This window comes from Hyaena hyaena, unplaced genomic scaffold, assembly GCF_003009895.1.
Source record: "Hyaena hyaena isolate Hyena2069 unplaced genomic scaffold, ASM300989v1 scaffold_256, whole genome shotgun sequence".
Lineage (NCBI taxonomy): Eukaryota > Metazoa > Chordata > Mammalia > Carnivora > Hyaenidae > Hyaena > Hyaena hyaena.
This window is the reverse complement of record NW_024080885.1, coordinates 1,574,841-1,588,371: the sequence shown is the minus strand read 5'-3', so window position 1 is coordinate 1,588,371 and position 13,531 is coordinate 1,574,841. Positions and strand designations below refer to the sequence as shown.

Below are 13,531 nucleotides of genomic sequence, written 5' to 3'. Positions count from 1 at the left end.
CTCCTCCCAATCAGAGGAGAGCGACGCACGTCTTTGCGGAAGTGACGGCAGTTCGAGTCCGGTGGGGGCGGTGGGAGCGATGAGGGGACTGAGACGGTGGTAGCCGTTGTGTGAAAATGGAGGTAGGAACCTGAACATTAAGAAGGCTGGCCGAGAGAGCGCGGCCGACGGGTTTGAAGCAGAGGCGGGAAGCCGGGCTGAGCGGCGGCCGACGGGAGGGGAGAAGAGAGCGGGGTTTGGGGAGTGTTGTCAGAATGTCGTGGACGGAATCCGTCGCTCCAAGCTAACTCCTTACTCCCCCTAACTTATCCTCGCGGCTTTCTTTTGGTTTACAGTTTCCCGGAGGAAATGACAATTACCTGACGATCACAGGGCCCTCGCACCCCTTCCTGTCAGGGGCCGAGGTGAGCAAGAGCTGCCGACGCTGCGGGGGGAGGGCCTGAAGCTGAGGTGGGGTAGGGCGGTGGGGAGGAGAGCGAGGACGCCGGGGGCTGGGAGCCAAGGGCCGCGATTGGTGGTTAGAGAACGGTGGCAGCTGCTTCTGGAGCCTATGACGGCTCCAAGGGGAAGGCCCGGGAAGCCGCTGTCATCAGAAAAGCAGGATTTTGTGAAGAGCTAAGCCATTTCAGAGTGATTTAGAATTGGAAGACAGGGTAGAATTGTCTCCTTTCATTGGGGAGAATTGACCATCTTGGGGGGATCGCAGCGGGAGGAAAATATTTCAGATAAATCGGGGTAAAGGAGTAGTGTACTTAACTGGTGCGCATGTGTTCATTCTTGAAAGCTATCTCTTGTAGGGTGTTGATTTCACTTAAATTTCCTACTCAGGGATTAAAAAAAAGAGTAGTTGTATTTACCTACAAGTTTGTTTTGCTAGTGACAGGATGAAAGGAAATAATTGCCAGGAAACATGAAGGGGGTTGAGTACAACATGTGCTTCTGTTTGCCAGTGACTCGGAGTTTGGGCAGGTTACTACACCTTTGTCACAAATTCCCTAGCTGTCAAATGGCTGTAATAATAGTTTCTTATGATGTTGTGAAGTAGAAATAATGGTTATGGTGAGGTGCTTTTTAGTATTTGTGAAAAGTTTTGCTTAAAATACTGTCGTAAGTTCGTATCACTTGTTTTAGGCAGGGGAAAAGAGAAAGATTTGGAACAGACTAAAGTAAATTTTCCGGTCTTTGAAAAACTGCAGTCTTGAGCTTTCCAGAATTTGTTGAGGATTTTAATATTTTTTCCAAAAATGAAGTGAATCACTTGCATCAGTTTTTTCGATTGCTGTCGAATATTTATCCTGTAGTAAACCTTAATATTTTCATGAATGAGAACTAGATTGACAAGGGACAGTTGCTAGTTTAATTTCTTTATTGCTATTATTGGTTATTATTATTCTCTTAAGGAGGGAAAAGTGAATCAAATGAACAACAAATTTAGAAAAGATAAAAAACTAAAATCTCTTTGGTGCTTTCCAGTCTCATTGCTAGTTTCTTGTAAATGATACCTCTGTGGTTTAATTTCATTATTTGGAGTGTTGTAAATCTCACATTGGCCTCATCCACATGGGAGTGCATCATTGCCAATTTCTTCTGAATCAGATTTAAATTCAGAGTGGTAAATTTCACATTGGCCTCAAGAAACATTCCAGGTTTAAGTGTATTCTTTGTTTTTATGACTTTCAGAAACAAGAAAACAAAACTATTTTGCCAAGAAGCTCATAATTAAATTTCAGTATCTTTCTTTAGCTTAGGTCTCTGTCATTGCTAACAGTTGCTCTCATGACAACTTCTTCACGTTCCCTTCCCCTTTTTAATTCTTTTTTAACTACCCCAGGGGCGCCTGGGTGACTCAGTCGGTTAAGCGTCCAACTTTGGCTCAGGTCATGATCTCACGGTTCGTGGGTTCGAGCCCTGTGTCCAGCTCTGTGCTGACAGCTAGCTCAGAGCCTGGAACCTGTTTCAGATTCTGTGTATCCCTCTCTCTCTGACCCTCCCCTGCTCACGCTGTCTCTCTCTCTCAGAAATAAATAAAAACATTAAAAAACATTTAAAAAATACAATTGAACTACCCCAAATATACCTTAGAAAGGTGATATTTAAAACAAATTTTTTTTAGAAAAAGTGATACTTGGGAGTTTGCTTACAAGAAAAAGGTGCCCACAAAAATACCATTAAAAAAACCTGAAAAATTGAACTTCATTGAAATTAGGAACTTCTTTTCATCAAAAGATGTCATTAAGACATGATATAGACACACCACAGAGTGGGAGATGTTTTAATACACATATTTCACTCATATTCAGAATGTATCAAATACTTATGTAGAGTAAAAGAAAGAATGCAACTTAAAACGGGCAAAAGATTGAACACACAACCTCACAAAAGAGGGTATCCAAATTGCCATTATTAGGCATATTAAACCGTGTCATCACCATCATCACTCACCAGGGAAATGCCAGTTAAAATTATCATGAGTATGACTGTACACCCACTAGAATGCTTAAAATTAAGAAGACTAACAATTACAAGACTTTGCAAGGATGTAGATGACTCTTAACCATTGCTGATAAAAGTATAAATTGGTTCAATCACTTTGGAAAACTGGCAGTATCTACTAAAATATATACCTACCCTGTGACGCATTTTAGTTCTACTCATTGATGTATACGTGAGAGAAATGAGTACATATATTCACCAAAAACATGTATGTTTACAGCAACTTTACTCATAATAGCAAAGTGCTGGAAACAACCCAATGTCTATAAATGGATACATTTGTAAAAAGGAATACTACAGAGCAATAGAAAAGGACATCAACAAGGAACAAATGTACCTTAGGTGATATGAAAAATGTATTGTTGAGTATAAAGCCTGACATAGAAGAGTAGACACTATAGATGTTCATTTTTTAATGAATATAAAGAATGGACAATGTCAAGCTAGATTTATAGAAATCAGAATAGCAGTACCTATTGTGGAAGGGAGAGAGTATTGACTCAGAATGAGCATGAGAAAATATTTTAGATAGAAATGTTCTGTATTTTTATCTGGGTGGTGTTTGATTGGGTATGTCTACATGTTTAAAAATTCTGAGCTATGGGGCGCCTGGGTGGCGTAGTCGGTTAAGCGTCCGACTTTCGCTTGGGTCATGATCTCGCGGTTCGTGGGTTCGAGCCCTGCGTCAGGCTCTGTGCTGACTGCCAGCTCAGAGCCTGGAGTCTGTTTCAGTCTGTGACTCCCCCTCTCTCTCTGACCCTCCCCTGCTCACGCTGTCTCTCTCTCTCTCTCCTAGAAATAAATTAAAAAAAATATTTAAAAAAATAAATAAAAATTCTGAGCTATATACTTTAAATTTGTGTATTTAACATAAGTTATATCTCAATAAAATAAATAATAGTAAAAATTTCTGATGAAAAGTACTTATAATATTTGAATCACTTGATTATTTCAGACTGAATAAAGATTTTCACTACTATAGCATTTTTTAGAACAGTTATTTTAATGATCCATAATACCAATGTATCTATGAGTAAGGTGTTGGATTAACATAAGTTTCTTTAAAATGAATAATCTACACAAACTATTTAAAGAAGACTGGGTTGTATGTCTTGGCATGGGGAAATATGAAGAGAGAGATACCACGTTTTTTATTTTTTGGTTCTCTAAATAGCTGAGCATCCTTGTTTGTAAGCTACAATTCCCAAACTGTTTCTTCCCTCAAAAAGACCCACAAATTCAACAGAGAGGGAGAAAGCTGAATGAGAGGGTAGCTACATCATGTTCCTGTTTTCTCCTTTTGTGTCCAAATCACTTGTTTTTATTTTAATATCTGCTATAGGTGTAGCTTTGTTTTATATGTGACAGTTGTGTAGTAGGCCCACTAAAATAAAATAACTAAATACTCATTATTGGTTTTTTCCTCATAATGTTATATGTCATTTATGGTAGTAAAAGAGATTTAGAATGAATCTCTTGTGTTTATTCTAGCAATGTGGTTTACCCCTCTATGTTCTTGATCATTGCTGTGACTTTACTTTTCTTACTTAGGGAAGAAATAAACACATAAGCAAAACAAAGCCCCCCCCCCCCCAAAAAAAAAACATTAAAGCTATGGATACTGCATAGCAAAGCTGTTTCCACATTCCAGGGGGTGGTGCATAGAAAGAATGCCTTGTTAATTCAATACAATGGAATCTCTGCATGTCTGGTTTTTTAGTGTTGTCCATGAGAGCAGTACAGATGGTTTATGAAGGGTAGTCCTTTCCAGAACACTGGTCTCTTGTTTGGGATATGAATTTTTATTCTTTTTAGTTCTCTTTAACAAATAGTATCATTTTCATATCTTGGCAGAGTTGCCTTTTTATTTGTTCTGTTAGGCAGAAAAGGATAGGCATCTTTTGCTTTGCCAAAGCAATCTGTATCTTGTAAAAAAACAAACTGGGAACTACTATTACACAACTATTAATCTAGGATTAATGTTTCTGTGGATCCTTTTTCCCATCCTCATAACTCTGTTCACATGAAAATGTGGTAGAAATCTTTGTAGTCTCTTCCTCAAAAATCTCAAATGAACCTAAACTAAAATTTCAGAAGAGTAAGTTAAGAACTTTCATGCAATAACAAGAGTTATGAGCTGTGTAACTGAGAAGTTTAGTTTTTAGTTTTTCCCATTAAGAACTGTCTGTTCCTATGTTCCTTGTGCCTCTCTGATGTTATATCCTAGACAACTACCAAATTTTTACCATGTTACGTAAAATAGTAGGATCTTAGAAGATGAAAATGTAGAAATGTAGCTATATACAGAACTTTTTGTCTTTTAGGAAACTTTTTTTCAGTTTGCCACTAAGAGTCAGAAAGATCAGGCATTTCACAGACATACTTTTTTTCTCCCTAGTTTCTACTAGCTGGAAATATTTTTTCTAACAATGTCTTCATTAAAATCAAAATGGTGTGGCACCTGGTTGGCTCAGTCAGAAGAGCAAGTAACTCTTGATCTCGAGGTTGAGTTCAAGCCCCACACTGGGTGTAGAAATTACTTAAATAAACCTTTAAAAAGTAAAACTAAAAATGATGATATTACTGAAACCCTTTGTGGGTCTATTACTGAAACCCTCTATTCCTTGAGGAACTTTTAAAGACTGCATTGTTTAATCATGAAAAAAAATGTGGGTACCTATCGAATTTGATTGGAATCAGTTGATATTTACAATGCCATGTGTGGGCTGATAGAATTTAAAGTTTCTAAAATTACAATTATCTATGATAACTGATTAGCAAGTCTAAAGTTAATAATAGGATATTAGTATTGTTAATAGCTATGGCTAGTAGTAAAGAAATTACAAGGCAATGTGATAAGATTTTTGTCACTAAATCCCATTATTTCTCGTAATAACAATATAAGGAGATTACCATTATAACTCTCATTTTATAGATGAGGAATACCCCTTCAAAATCATATAGTAAGTAGCAGAGCTGGAACTTGAACCCAGATCTTCTCTGACACCGAAGTCTTTTGCAGTTATTTATAATGCTGTTGCTGCAAATGTCACTATATTAGTTTTTTAATGTCAAAAGGAACTATGGCATTTAATATGTTTTAGTTCAGACATTAGCCTGTTAGTGCCATGAATGGTGGATGCATTCAGTATAGAAAGACTATATTACTATAGTTGAATTCAGAGGAAGGGATTGGGTTTTATAGCCAGCTATAGTACTCTTTTTCTTTCTATCTTGCAGAAAGGCTGTCAGAGCCAGACTAAGAATCTGTTAGAAAGGCAGTTTGCCTTTTGGCTGTTGCTCTTATGAAGGTTTTTTTCTTCAGTATTAGCCTTATCTTGGCATTGTTGGGTTTTCTAAAATTGCTTCACAAATGGGAATCTTACTGGTTGTTAATACCATGACCTCTAAGATGGATGGAACTCTTAAGTGTAGATATTTTAGAAGAGGATATCATTCCCATGACAGTACCTTTTAGGATTTACTCCAAAGGAACCTAAAACAGTCAGAAGTATAGTTGGTTGACAATGAATTTCTGTGATCTAATAGTTCAGGTATATAGTTGCAAAATAACTGCTGTCTACTAGAATCTTTTGAGAGTCTATAGGCATCATAGGCAAAACAATTTATAAAGATTGGGTCTTTGGACTAACAGTGCCAAGAGTCACTCAGTAAAACAATAAGCATGATAGGACAATTGATATGGCAAAGATAAAAACATTAAAAAAACTGAAAACTGACTTGTGTTGGCAGCCTTGTATATGTCATATGCCCAAGGATATGAGGAAGAAGAGTAAATAGGTCCAAAGAAACTGATAAAAAATAGGACCCAGGCTGAAGAGAAGTACACTGAGAAACTCCAGTACCCAGCCATGTTCTTCACTTAGCAGTTTGCAGTTCCTCCTCTTCCCACTAATTCTTTTTCCCTTTTTCCCCCTACAGACATTCCATACACCAAGCTTGGGAGATGAGGAATTTGAAATCCCACCTATCTCCTTGGATTCTGATCCCTCACTGGCTGTCTCAGATGTGGTTGGCCACTTTGATGACCTGGCAGACCCTTCCTCCTCTCAGGATGGCAGCTTTTCAGCCCAATATGGGGTCCAGACATTGGACATGCCTGTGGGCATGACCCATGGCTTGATGGAGCAGGGCGGGGGGCTCCTGAGTGGGGGCTTGACCATGGTAAGGGGCAAGACATTATCAAGCTTACCCAAGCTCATGGGCATGTTGTTAAGGGAGTTAAAAGTGACTCTCTTTTCCCTACTACACTTGGGTATTACTTGGTTCTCATTCTGTGGTTAAAGGCTCCCAACAAAGACTTGATTTCCCTTGAATGAAATTTATCGCTTAAATCAATTTTACTTGAAAAATAGTTTTAAATTATAAAATGTCCTATGTTCACCCTATGAGAAGGATTGTGGGTTGGGGTGGGGGGGGTTCCTTCTAGTGTTGCCTTCACAGCCTAGGATTTAAAATGTGATCGTGATAACTAGCATGTTGAGAGATTTATTCCAAAACAGTCTGGACCAAATGCGTTAATTGTGGCTTAGTATGTGTTAAAAATCAGTGTACTGGGCTTCCAGCACATTTCATCAGTAGCACATCTTCACACTATTATTTGATGCCATACATCTCTAACATTGGCCTTATATAATCTTGATTGCCTGTGTATTGCAACTTTGTGTAAAGCCACTATTGTAGGAGAGTACAGGGAGGAAGCTTTTCTTTACCCTATGTGTCATCGTCTCCTCCAGATGACTGAATAATTTATTGGTTCTTTAAATTATCCAAACTTGAGACTTATCTGGTTATTTTTTATTTTGGAACAGGCCTTTAGTACAAAGCAGTGACTTTAATAATTTCTGTACTTTATTTAAAAGTTTAGTTCATTTTATATGTAGAGGAAATTATTTGTTTAGTGTTTAAACGATCATACAGTTTGGGTAAGCAAGAGTTTATAAACTGTCCTGAATTCAGTGGGGGGTAAGAGTGGTGTTTTTTTATATTTAGTGTTTAATTAGTCCTTCTGCTTCTCTCAGGACTTGGACCATTCTATAGGAACTCAGTATAGTGCCAACCCACCTGTTACAATTGATGTACCAATGACAGACATGACATCTGGCTTGATGGGGCATAGCCAGTTGACCACCATTGATCAGTCAGAACTGAGTTCTCAACTTGGTTTGAGCTTAGGGGGTGGCACCATCCTGCCACCTGCCCAGTCACCTGAGGATCGTCTTTCAACCACCCCTTCACCTACTAGTTCACTTCATGAGGATGGTGTTGAGGATTTCCGGAGGGTGAGGCATTCCCTGCCAAAGTCTCAAATCTGCCATGATATTCTGGGATAAAACTCTTGGCATACAGAGCCTGCTCAGTACTATTTGTTCCTGCCCTACCATCTCCTCTGCTCTTTTCTGGGTATGGGGTCCTGCCTCTCAATCTACAGTTTATAATGCTTTTCCCAATCCCCATTCTAATTGGTCCTCACATACTTTACTAATGTCTTAATCCTATTGCCTCCTTTTAGCATTTCTGAAAATTACATCCATGTGCCTAGTTAGTACCCCCCATAAAAAAGTCCTTTTCTTACAGTTCTCCAGACAGTACTTCCTTCTTCCCCCTTGTAATTCTTTCTTTTTTCCCCTACAGCAAATTCCCAGCCAGAAGACAGTTGTGGTGGAAGCAGGGAAAAAGCAGAAGGCCCCAAAGAAGAGAAAAAAGAAAGATCCTAATGAACCTCAGAAACCAGTTTCAGCATATGCTTTATTCTTTCGTGATACACAGGCTGCCATCAAGGGACAGAATCCCAATGCCACTTTCGGGGAGGTTTCAAAAATTGTGGCCTCCATGTGGGACAGTCTTGGAGAGGAACAAAAGCAGGTGAGCAAAACATGGAGGAACTAGTGGGTAGTGAATGTTTTAGAAGTTTTTAAATAGGGTTAAAAACTTAAGTTTTTTCTAAGCTTTTTAAAATGTTCTTATTTCATATCAACTCTTTGTTAATAGCATTCATAGATCATACTGTCTTAGAAGTTGCAGCCAGCCATCCACTTTATCCAAAATACCCCTCTAAAAATTAATAATTTTTGTAAAAACACGGAATCTAATTTTACTAAATCCCATTTTTTTTCTATCTGTAAAATCAGGCCATTTCCTAATTAGGCTTTTTTTTTTTTTTTTTAATTTTTTCATTTATTTCTGAGAGACAAAGACAGCATGAGCAGGGGAGGGTCAGAGAGAGAGGGAGACACAGAATCTGAAGCAGGCTCCAGACTGTGAGCTAGCCGTCAGGACAGAGCCCGACGTGGGGCTCAAATCCACGAGCTATGAGATCATGACCTGAGCTTAACCGACTAAGCCACCCAGGCGCCCCGGCCATTTCCTAATTAGGAAATTTTACAGAGAGAAATCTACTACCCTAACTTTGAATTTAGGGTTTAGTTTACATTTTTCACATTGGTCTACTATAAACTTGAAAATTATAGTTAATCTCTTTAAATTTGTCCAGATTTTAAAAATAAATGAAAATTAAGATACTACATAAGATACAATTACAATTGAAGATGGCTTTAATTATCATTACCCTAGATTCCCCAGGTCTTGTGTCAGAGTGAGTCTGCTACTACTTAATAATTAAAACAAAAAGCTGGAATGTATTACAACTTTTAGCAGTTGTCTATTGCTGCTCAACAAACCACAAATTTAATAGCTTTAAGTAGTGGCAGTGTATTATTTCTTGTGATTCTGTAAACTAGTTAGATGGTTTTCCTGATGTTCTTGTTGGGGCTCATTCTTATGATTGTAGTCAAATGACAGCTAGTGTGGCTGGCCAAGGTGATCTTGCTCTGACATTTGGTGCTACCTGTTAGCTTAGACACCTGCTGATTTTGATTCACATAGCCTCTCATCCTTTAAAAGGGAAATAGGTTTCACCCCTTGATGGAAGAAGTATGCAAGATGGGAGGAATTCTTGTGGCCATCATTGCAAATCATTTCCCACATTCCTTAAGGGACAGTGTACTCATTAAACACAATCCCAGGCTAAGCAGACCCCTGATCTTAGATAATTTTTGGATCAGGATTTTTTTTGGTTATAAAAGTGAGCATAGTTGGTGTTGCTTTAGAAGTATGGTTGTTCTGGCAAGACTTGTTGATGGGCTGACTTTCAGATGCTCTGGAAAGTTTGCCATGGAGGTTGTCTTGATTACTAGCTTCCAGAAGTGTATTCACTAAAAAGAGTCATCAATATTTAAATGAGATGAATTTGTCACTCATTGATTAAATAATATAGAATTATAGGTCTTTTGTAGGAGTATGGGGACTTTTTAAGCAGCCTCTCTTTCCTGTAGGTGTATAAGAGGAAAACTGAAGCTGCCAAGAAAGAGTATCTGAAGGCTCTGGCTGCATATAAAGACAATCAAGAGTGTCAGGTAAGAGGCTTATTTATACCAATAAAAAGACTTTTAGAGCTATTTATTAGCAGTTATAAGAAGTAAATAACCACGAAAAACCTGTGTGACCTATTACTACTACGTAGTATTAAAAGCTCAAAAGTATGTAACAGGTTTCCTGTTGTTCCATTATAAACCTTGCCACCATCTTTCTTTCTGAGTCTCTCTCCCTTATTTACCATTACTCCCACAGTTGCTCTTTCTTTCTGCCAATCTGTGATGTGTCTTTTCTTGGGAGGTTATTAGAGTGAATATGTTCTAGGAAAGAGTAAATCTCTAAATGACTTTTTTGTTTGTTTTTGGTTTTTTTAGGCCACTGTGGAAACAGTAGAACTGGATCCAGTGCCACCATCACAGACTCCTTCTCCGCCTCCTATGGCTACTGTTGACCCAGCATCTCCAGCACCAGCCTCAACAGAGCCCCCTGCCCTATCCCCTTCCATTGTGGTTAACTCCACTCTTTCCTCCTATGTAGCAAATCAGGCATCTTCTGGGGCTGGGGGTCAGCCCAATATCACCAAGTTGATTATTACCAAACAGATGTTGCCCTCTTCTATTACTATGTCTCAAGGAGGGATGGTTACCGTCATTCCAGCCACAGTGGTAACCTCCCGGGGAATCCAGCTAGGCCAAACCAGTACAGCCACTATCCAGCCCAGTCAACAAGCCCAGATCGTCACTCGGTCAGTGTTGCAGGCAGCGGCAGCAGCTGCAGCTTCTATGCAACTGCCGCCACCCCGACTACAACCCCCTCCGTTGCAACAGATGCCTCAGCCCCCCACTCAGCAGCAAGTGACCATTCTGCAACAGCCTCCCCCACTTCAGGCCATGCAGCAGCCTCCACCTCAGAAAGTTCGAATCAATTTACAGCAACAGCCACCTCCTCTGCAGATCAAGATTGTGCCTCCACCCACTCTGAAAATGCAGACGACCTTAGTCCCGCCAGCTGTAGAAAGTAGTCCTGAGCGGCCTGTGAACAACAGCCCTGAGGCCCATACAGTGGAGGAAACCTCCCCTGAGACAATCTGTGAGATGATCACAGATGTAGTTCCTGAGGTGAGCTCCTGTTTTCAAGTCTTTCTCTAGACCAGTGTAAAGGTTTAATTTAGTTGATCCAGTAAAGGTGGAGGTTGCTACTAGCATTTAATGCCTGTCAACCAGGAGTACAGACATCCTGCAGCAGTTCCCTGTGACTGACCTGTCCTACCCATGACCATCTGTAGTGTTCTTGGTGAGAAACATTTAGGAGGGTCTCCTGTCCCAGACCACTTCTTAACTAAGTAGAAGTCATACTGCAGTTCTACAAGAGGGGATACAGCCTAAGCATAGTGTCTATCTAAGGAGCCTAAACTTTGGAGATAAAAGTTTTTCCATTTCTCCTACATCTGGCCTGCTTGGCTTGATAAGTTTTAAGTGAGAGGATGGATAGAGGATACAGCTAGAAAAAAATTGGTTCTTATCATGGAGTCTTTCCAAAGAGACAAAAACAGATGCCACTTATTCTAGTTTTAACTTGACATCACCAGTACTCATTTTAAATACAACATGGGTCTGGTTTGAGACTCTAGCTCCACAATTAATGAAGCAATCATTTTAAAGAAAGATTCCTGCCCCACCTCCCCCATCAGCAGAAACTGTGAATCTCCCTTTTTCTAATGGCGCCACATCTTGTCCTCTTCTACCCCTCCCAATGTTAGTTGAGGTAACCCAGACTCCACGTACATTGCACTTTTCACATAGTGTAGAACAAAGTCAGTGACAGATACAATTAAAGAGTACTAGCATGTGGCCAGCATTCTACCGATGGGAAGAATCTTCACATCAGTCTGATTGGCAAAGTTCTAAAGCTGCATAAAGAAGGGGAGACCAAAGACTCCTCTTTTAGAACTCTGCCTTCATATGTGAAGGATTGTAATAACCTGCTGCTCCACTGGGTTCCAGAATGAATTTGACTAGGTAGGTAAGTAGCAGCCTAATTCATCTTTGGTGCTCTCTTCCTCTCAAAGGTTGAGTCTCCCTCTCAAATGGATGTTGAACTGGTGAGTGGGTCTCCTGTGACGCTCTCACCCCAGCCTCGCTGTGTGAGGTCCGGTTGTGAGAACCCTCCTGTTGTGAGTAAGGACTGGGATAATGAGTACTGCAGCAATGAATGTGTGGTGAAGCACTGCAGGTGAGTTTATAGTCCCCCTGCATATAATCCGGGTAATTGCTAAGTTAACTGTGTTAGACAACCCCGAGCATATGATCAGGATCACCTGATCATAAGTAGACTAGACTGCTATATAGATGTCTGATTGTAGAGGCTACTAGAAAAGTTCCCCTGCTTTAAAAAGAGCTTATTTAAATTTGCCATGTAGATAAAGATGATGATATAATTAACAGTTTTTGCTTTTTGGTTATATCACATTGTTATAGATGTTCTGTAACATTTAGTTACATACGCCTTTTTAAAAATGACACCACAATAAGCTGTTAGTGACTGTGGATATTAGCTTAGTTTATCTCCTTAGTTCAAATCTGACTTCTCAGGGAATTAGAATTTGAGGAGGAACGGGTAAGTGGTAAGTAGCACTATAAGGTGCTAAGTGTGGCAGGGGTGGGAGCAGGGGAGAGGTTCTGAAGATTTTGCCCATCTCCCTACTTTTCCTGGGATTTACGTATATCCCTGAAATAAGACACTGGTATTACCTGAATTTCTTTTAGGCCCCTGACCCTTATATTCCTATTGGGTGATACCATCTCTTCTCAATACTATGGAAAATTATCCAGGAAGCTGTTAATGACGGAGTTAAAAAAGACCTTCTCTTTTAAAAAATTATCTAGGCTGTAATTCTGAGTTAATGTTTATTTTTTTCTCTCTTAGGGATGTCTTCTTAGCCTGGGTAGCCTCTAGAAATTCAAACACGGTGGTGTTTGTCAAATAGTCCTTCCTGTTCTCCAAGCCAGTGAAGACTTATCTGCTGGGAACATGTCTAAGAGCCTCTTTTTGGAACACAAGCTGGGCTTCTGGTAGTGCCTGATCTCAACCCATGATGTTCTTCATGCTTCTCCCCTTTTCTGTCTCTTCAGCAGGGGCCATACTATGGAGCAAGTCCATTGAGTCTGCTGTAATCTGGAATTGCTTTTTACTTTCAAGTACAAGCACACATAGTGATGACAGCAGAGGAAAGGGTGAAGGGTATATAAACAAGCAAAACGCAGGGGTGGGGGGGAGGATTGTTTGAGGAAACTTGTTGGTGTAACTGTCATAGGACTTGCCTAAACAATTATTAAAATGATGGGAGACTACTCAGCTTTGAGCCTAGGATCATCCATTTTAAAGGGGATAAAAAAAATTGCATTAAAAGTTACCTCTTAAACAGGAATATTGCTATCACACCTATTTATATATGTTGCTTTGAGAACAAAAGTTCTCAGGCACATTGGGCTGTGGGGAAAATACCATCGCGTAAGAGTTACTTACTTATTTCTCTTTACAAATATTATTTCTGTAGCCTATGATCCTCCTCACAGTTATCACAGTTTGAGTGTAAAAGGCAGAACTCTATATCCTTAATATAAGAGGCTTTACCAAAGTCTAA

The 13,531-nt window shown here is 39.6% G+C and overlaps 1 protein-coding gene across 1 annotated transcript; it reads left to right on the top strand.

Moving 5' to 3' along the window:
• The first annotated feature begins 29 nt into the window (after positions 1-29).
• On the top strand, positions 30-13,315 carry TOX4 (TOX high mobility group box family member 4). Its single transcript, XM_039245143.1, has 9 exons — positions 30-122; positions 336-404; positions 6,436-6,678; positions 7,536-7,796; positions 8,149-8,379; positions 9,849-9,929; positions 10,263-11,006; positions 11,957-12,120; positions 12,814-13,315. Exons 1-9 carry the CDS (start codon positions 117-119, stop codon positions 12,872-12,874), a joined length of 1,860 nt encoding a protein of 619 aa, XP_039101074.1. The 5' UTR covers positions 30-116; the 3' UTR covers positions 12,875-13,315.
• The last annotated feature ends 216 nt before the right edge of the window (positions 13,316-13,531 follow it).

Coding starts and splice junctions, on each gene's coding strand:
- TOX4 (XM_039245143.1), top strand. Junction 8,380..9,848: donor TTGGAGAGGAACAAAAGCAG/GTGAGCAAAACA, acceptor TCTTTCCTGTAG/GTGTATAAGAGGAAAACTGA. Junction 9,930..10,262: donor AAGACAATCAAGAGTGTCAG/GTAAGAGGCTTA, acceptor TGGTTTTTTTAG/GCCACTGTGGAAACAGTAGA.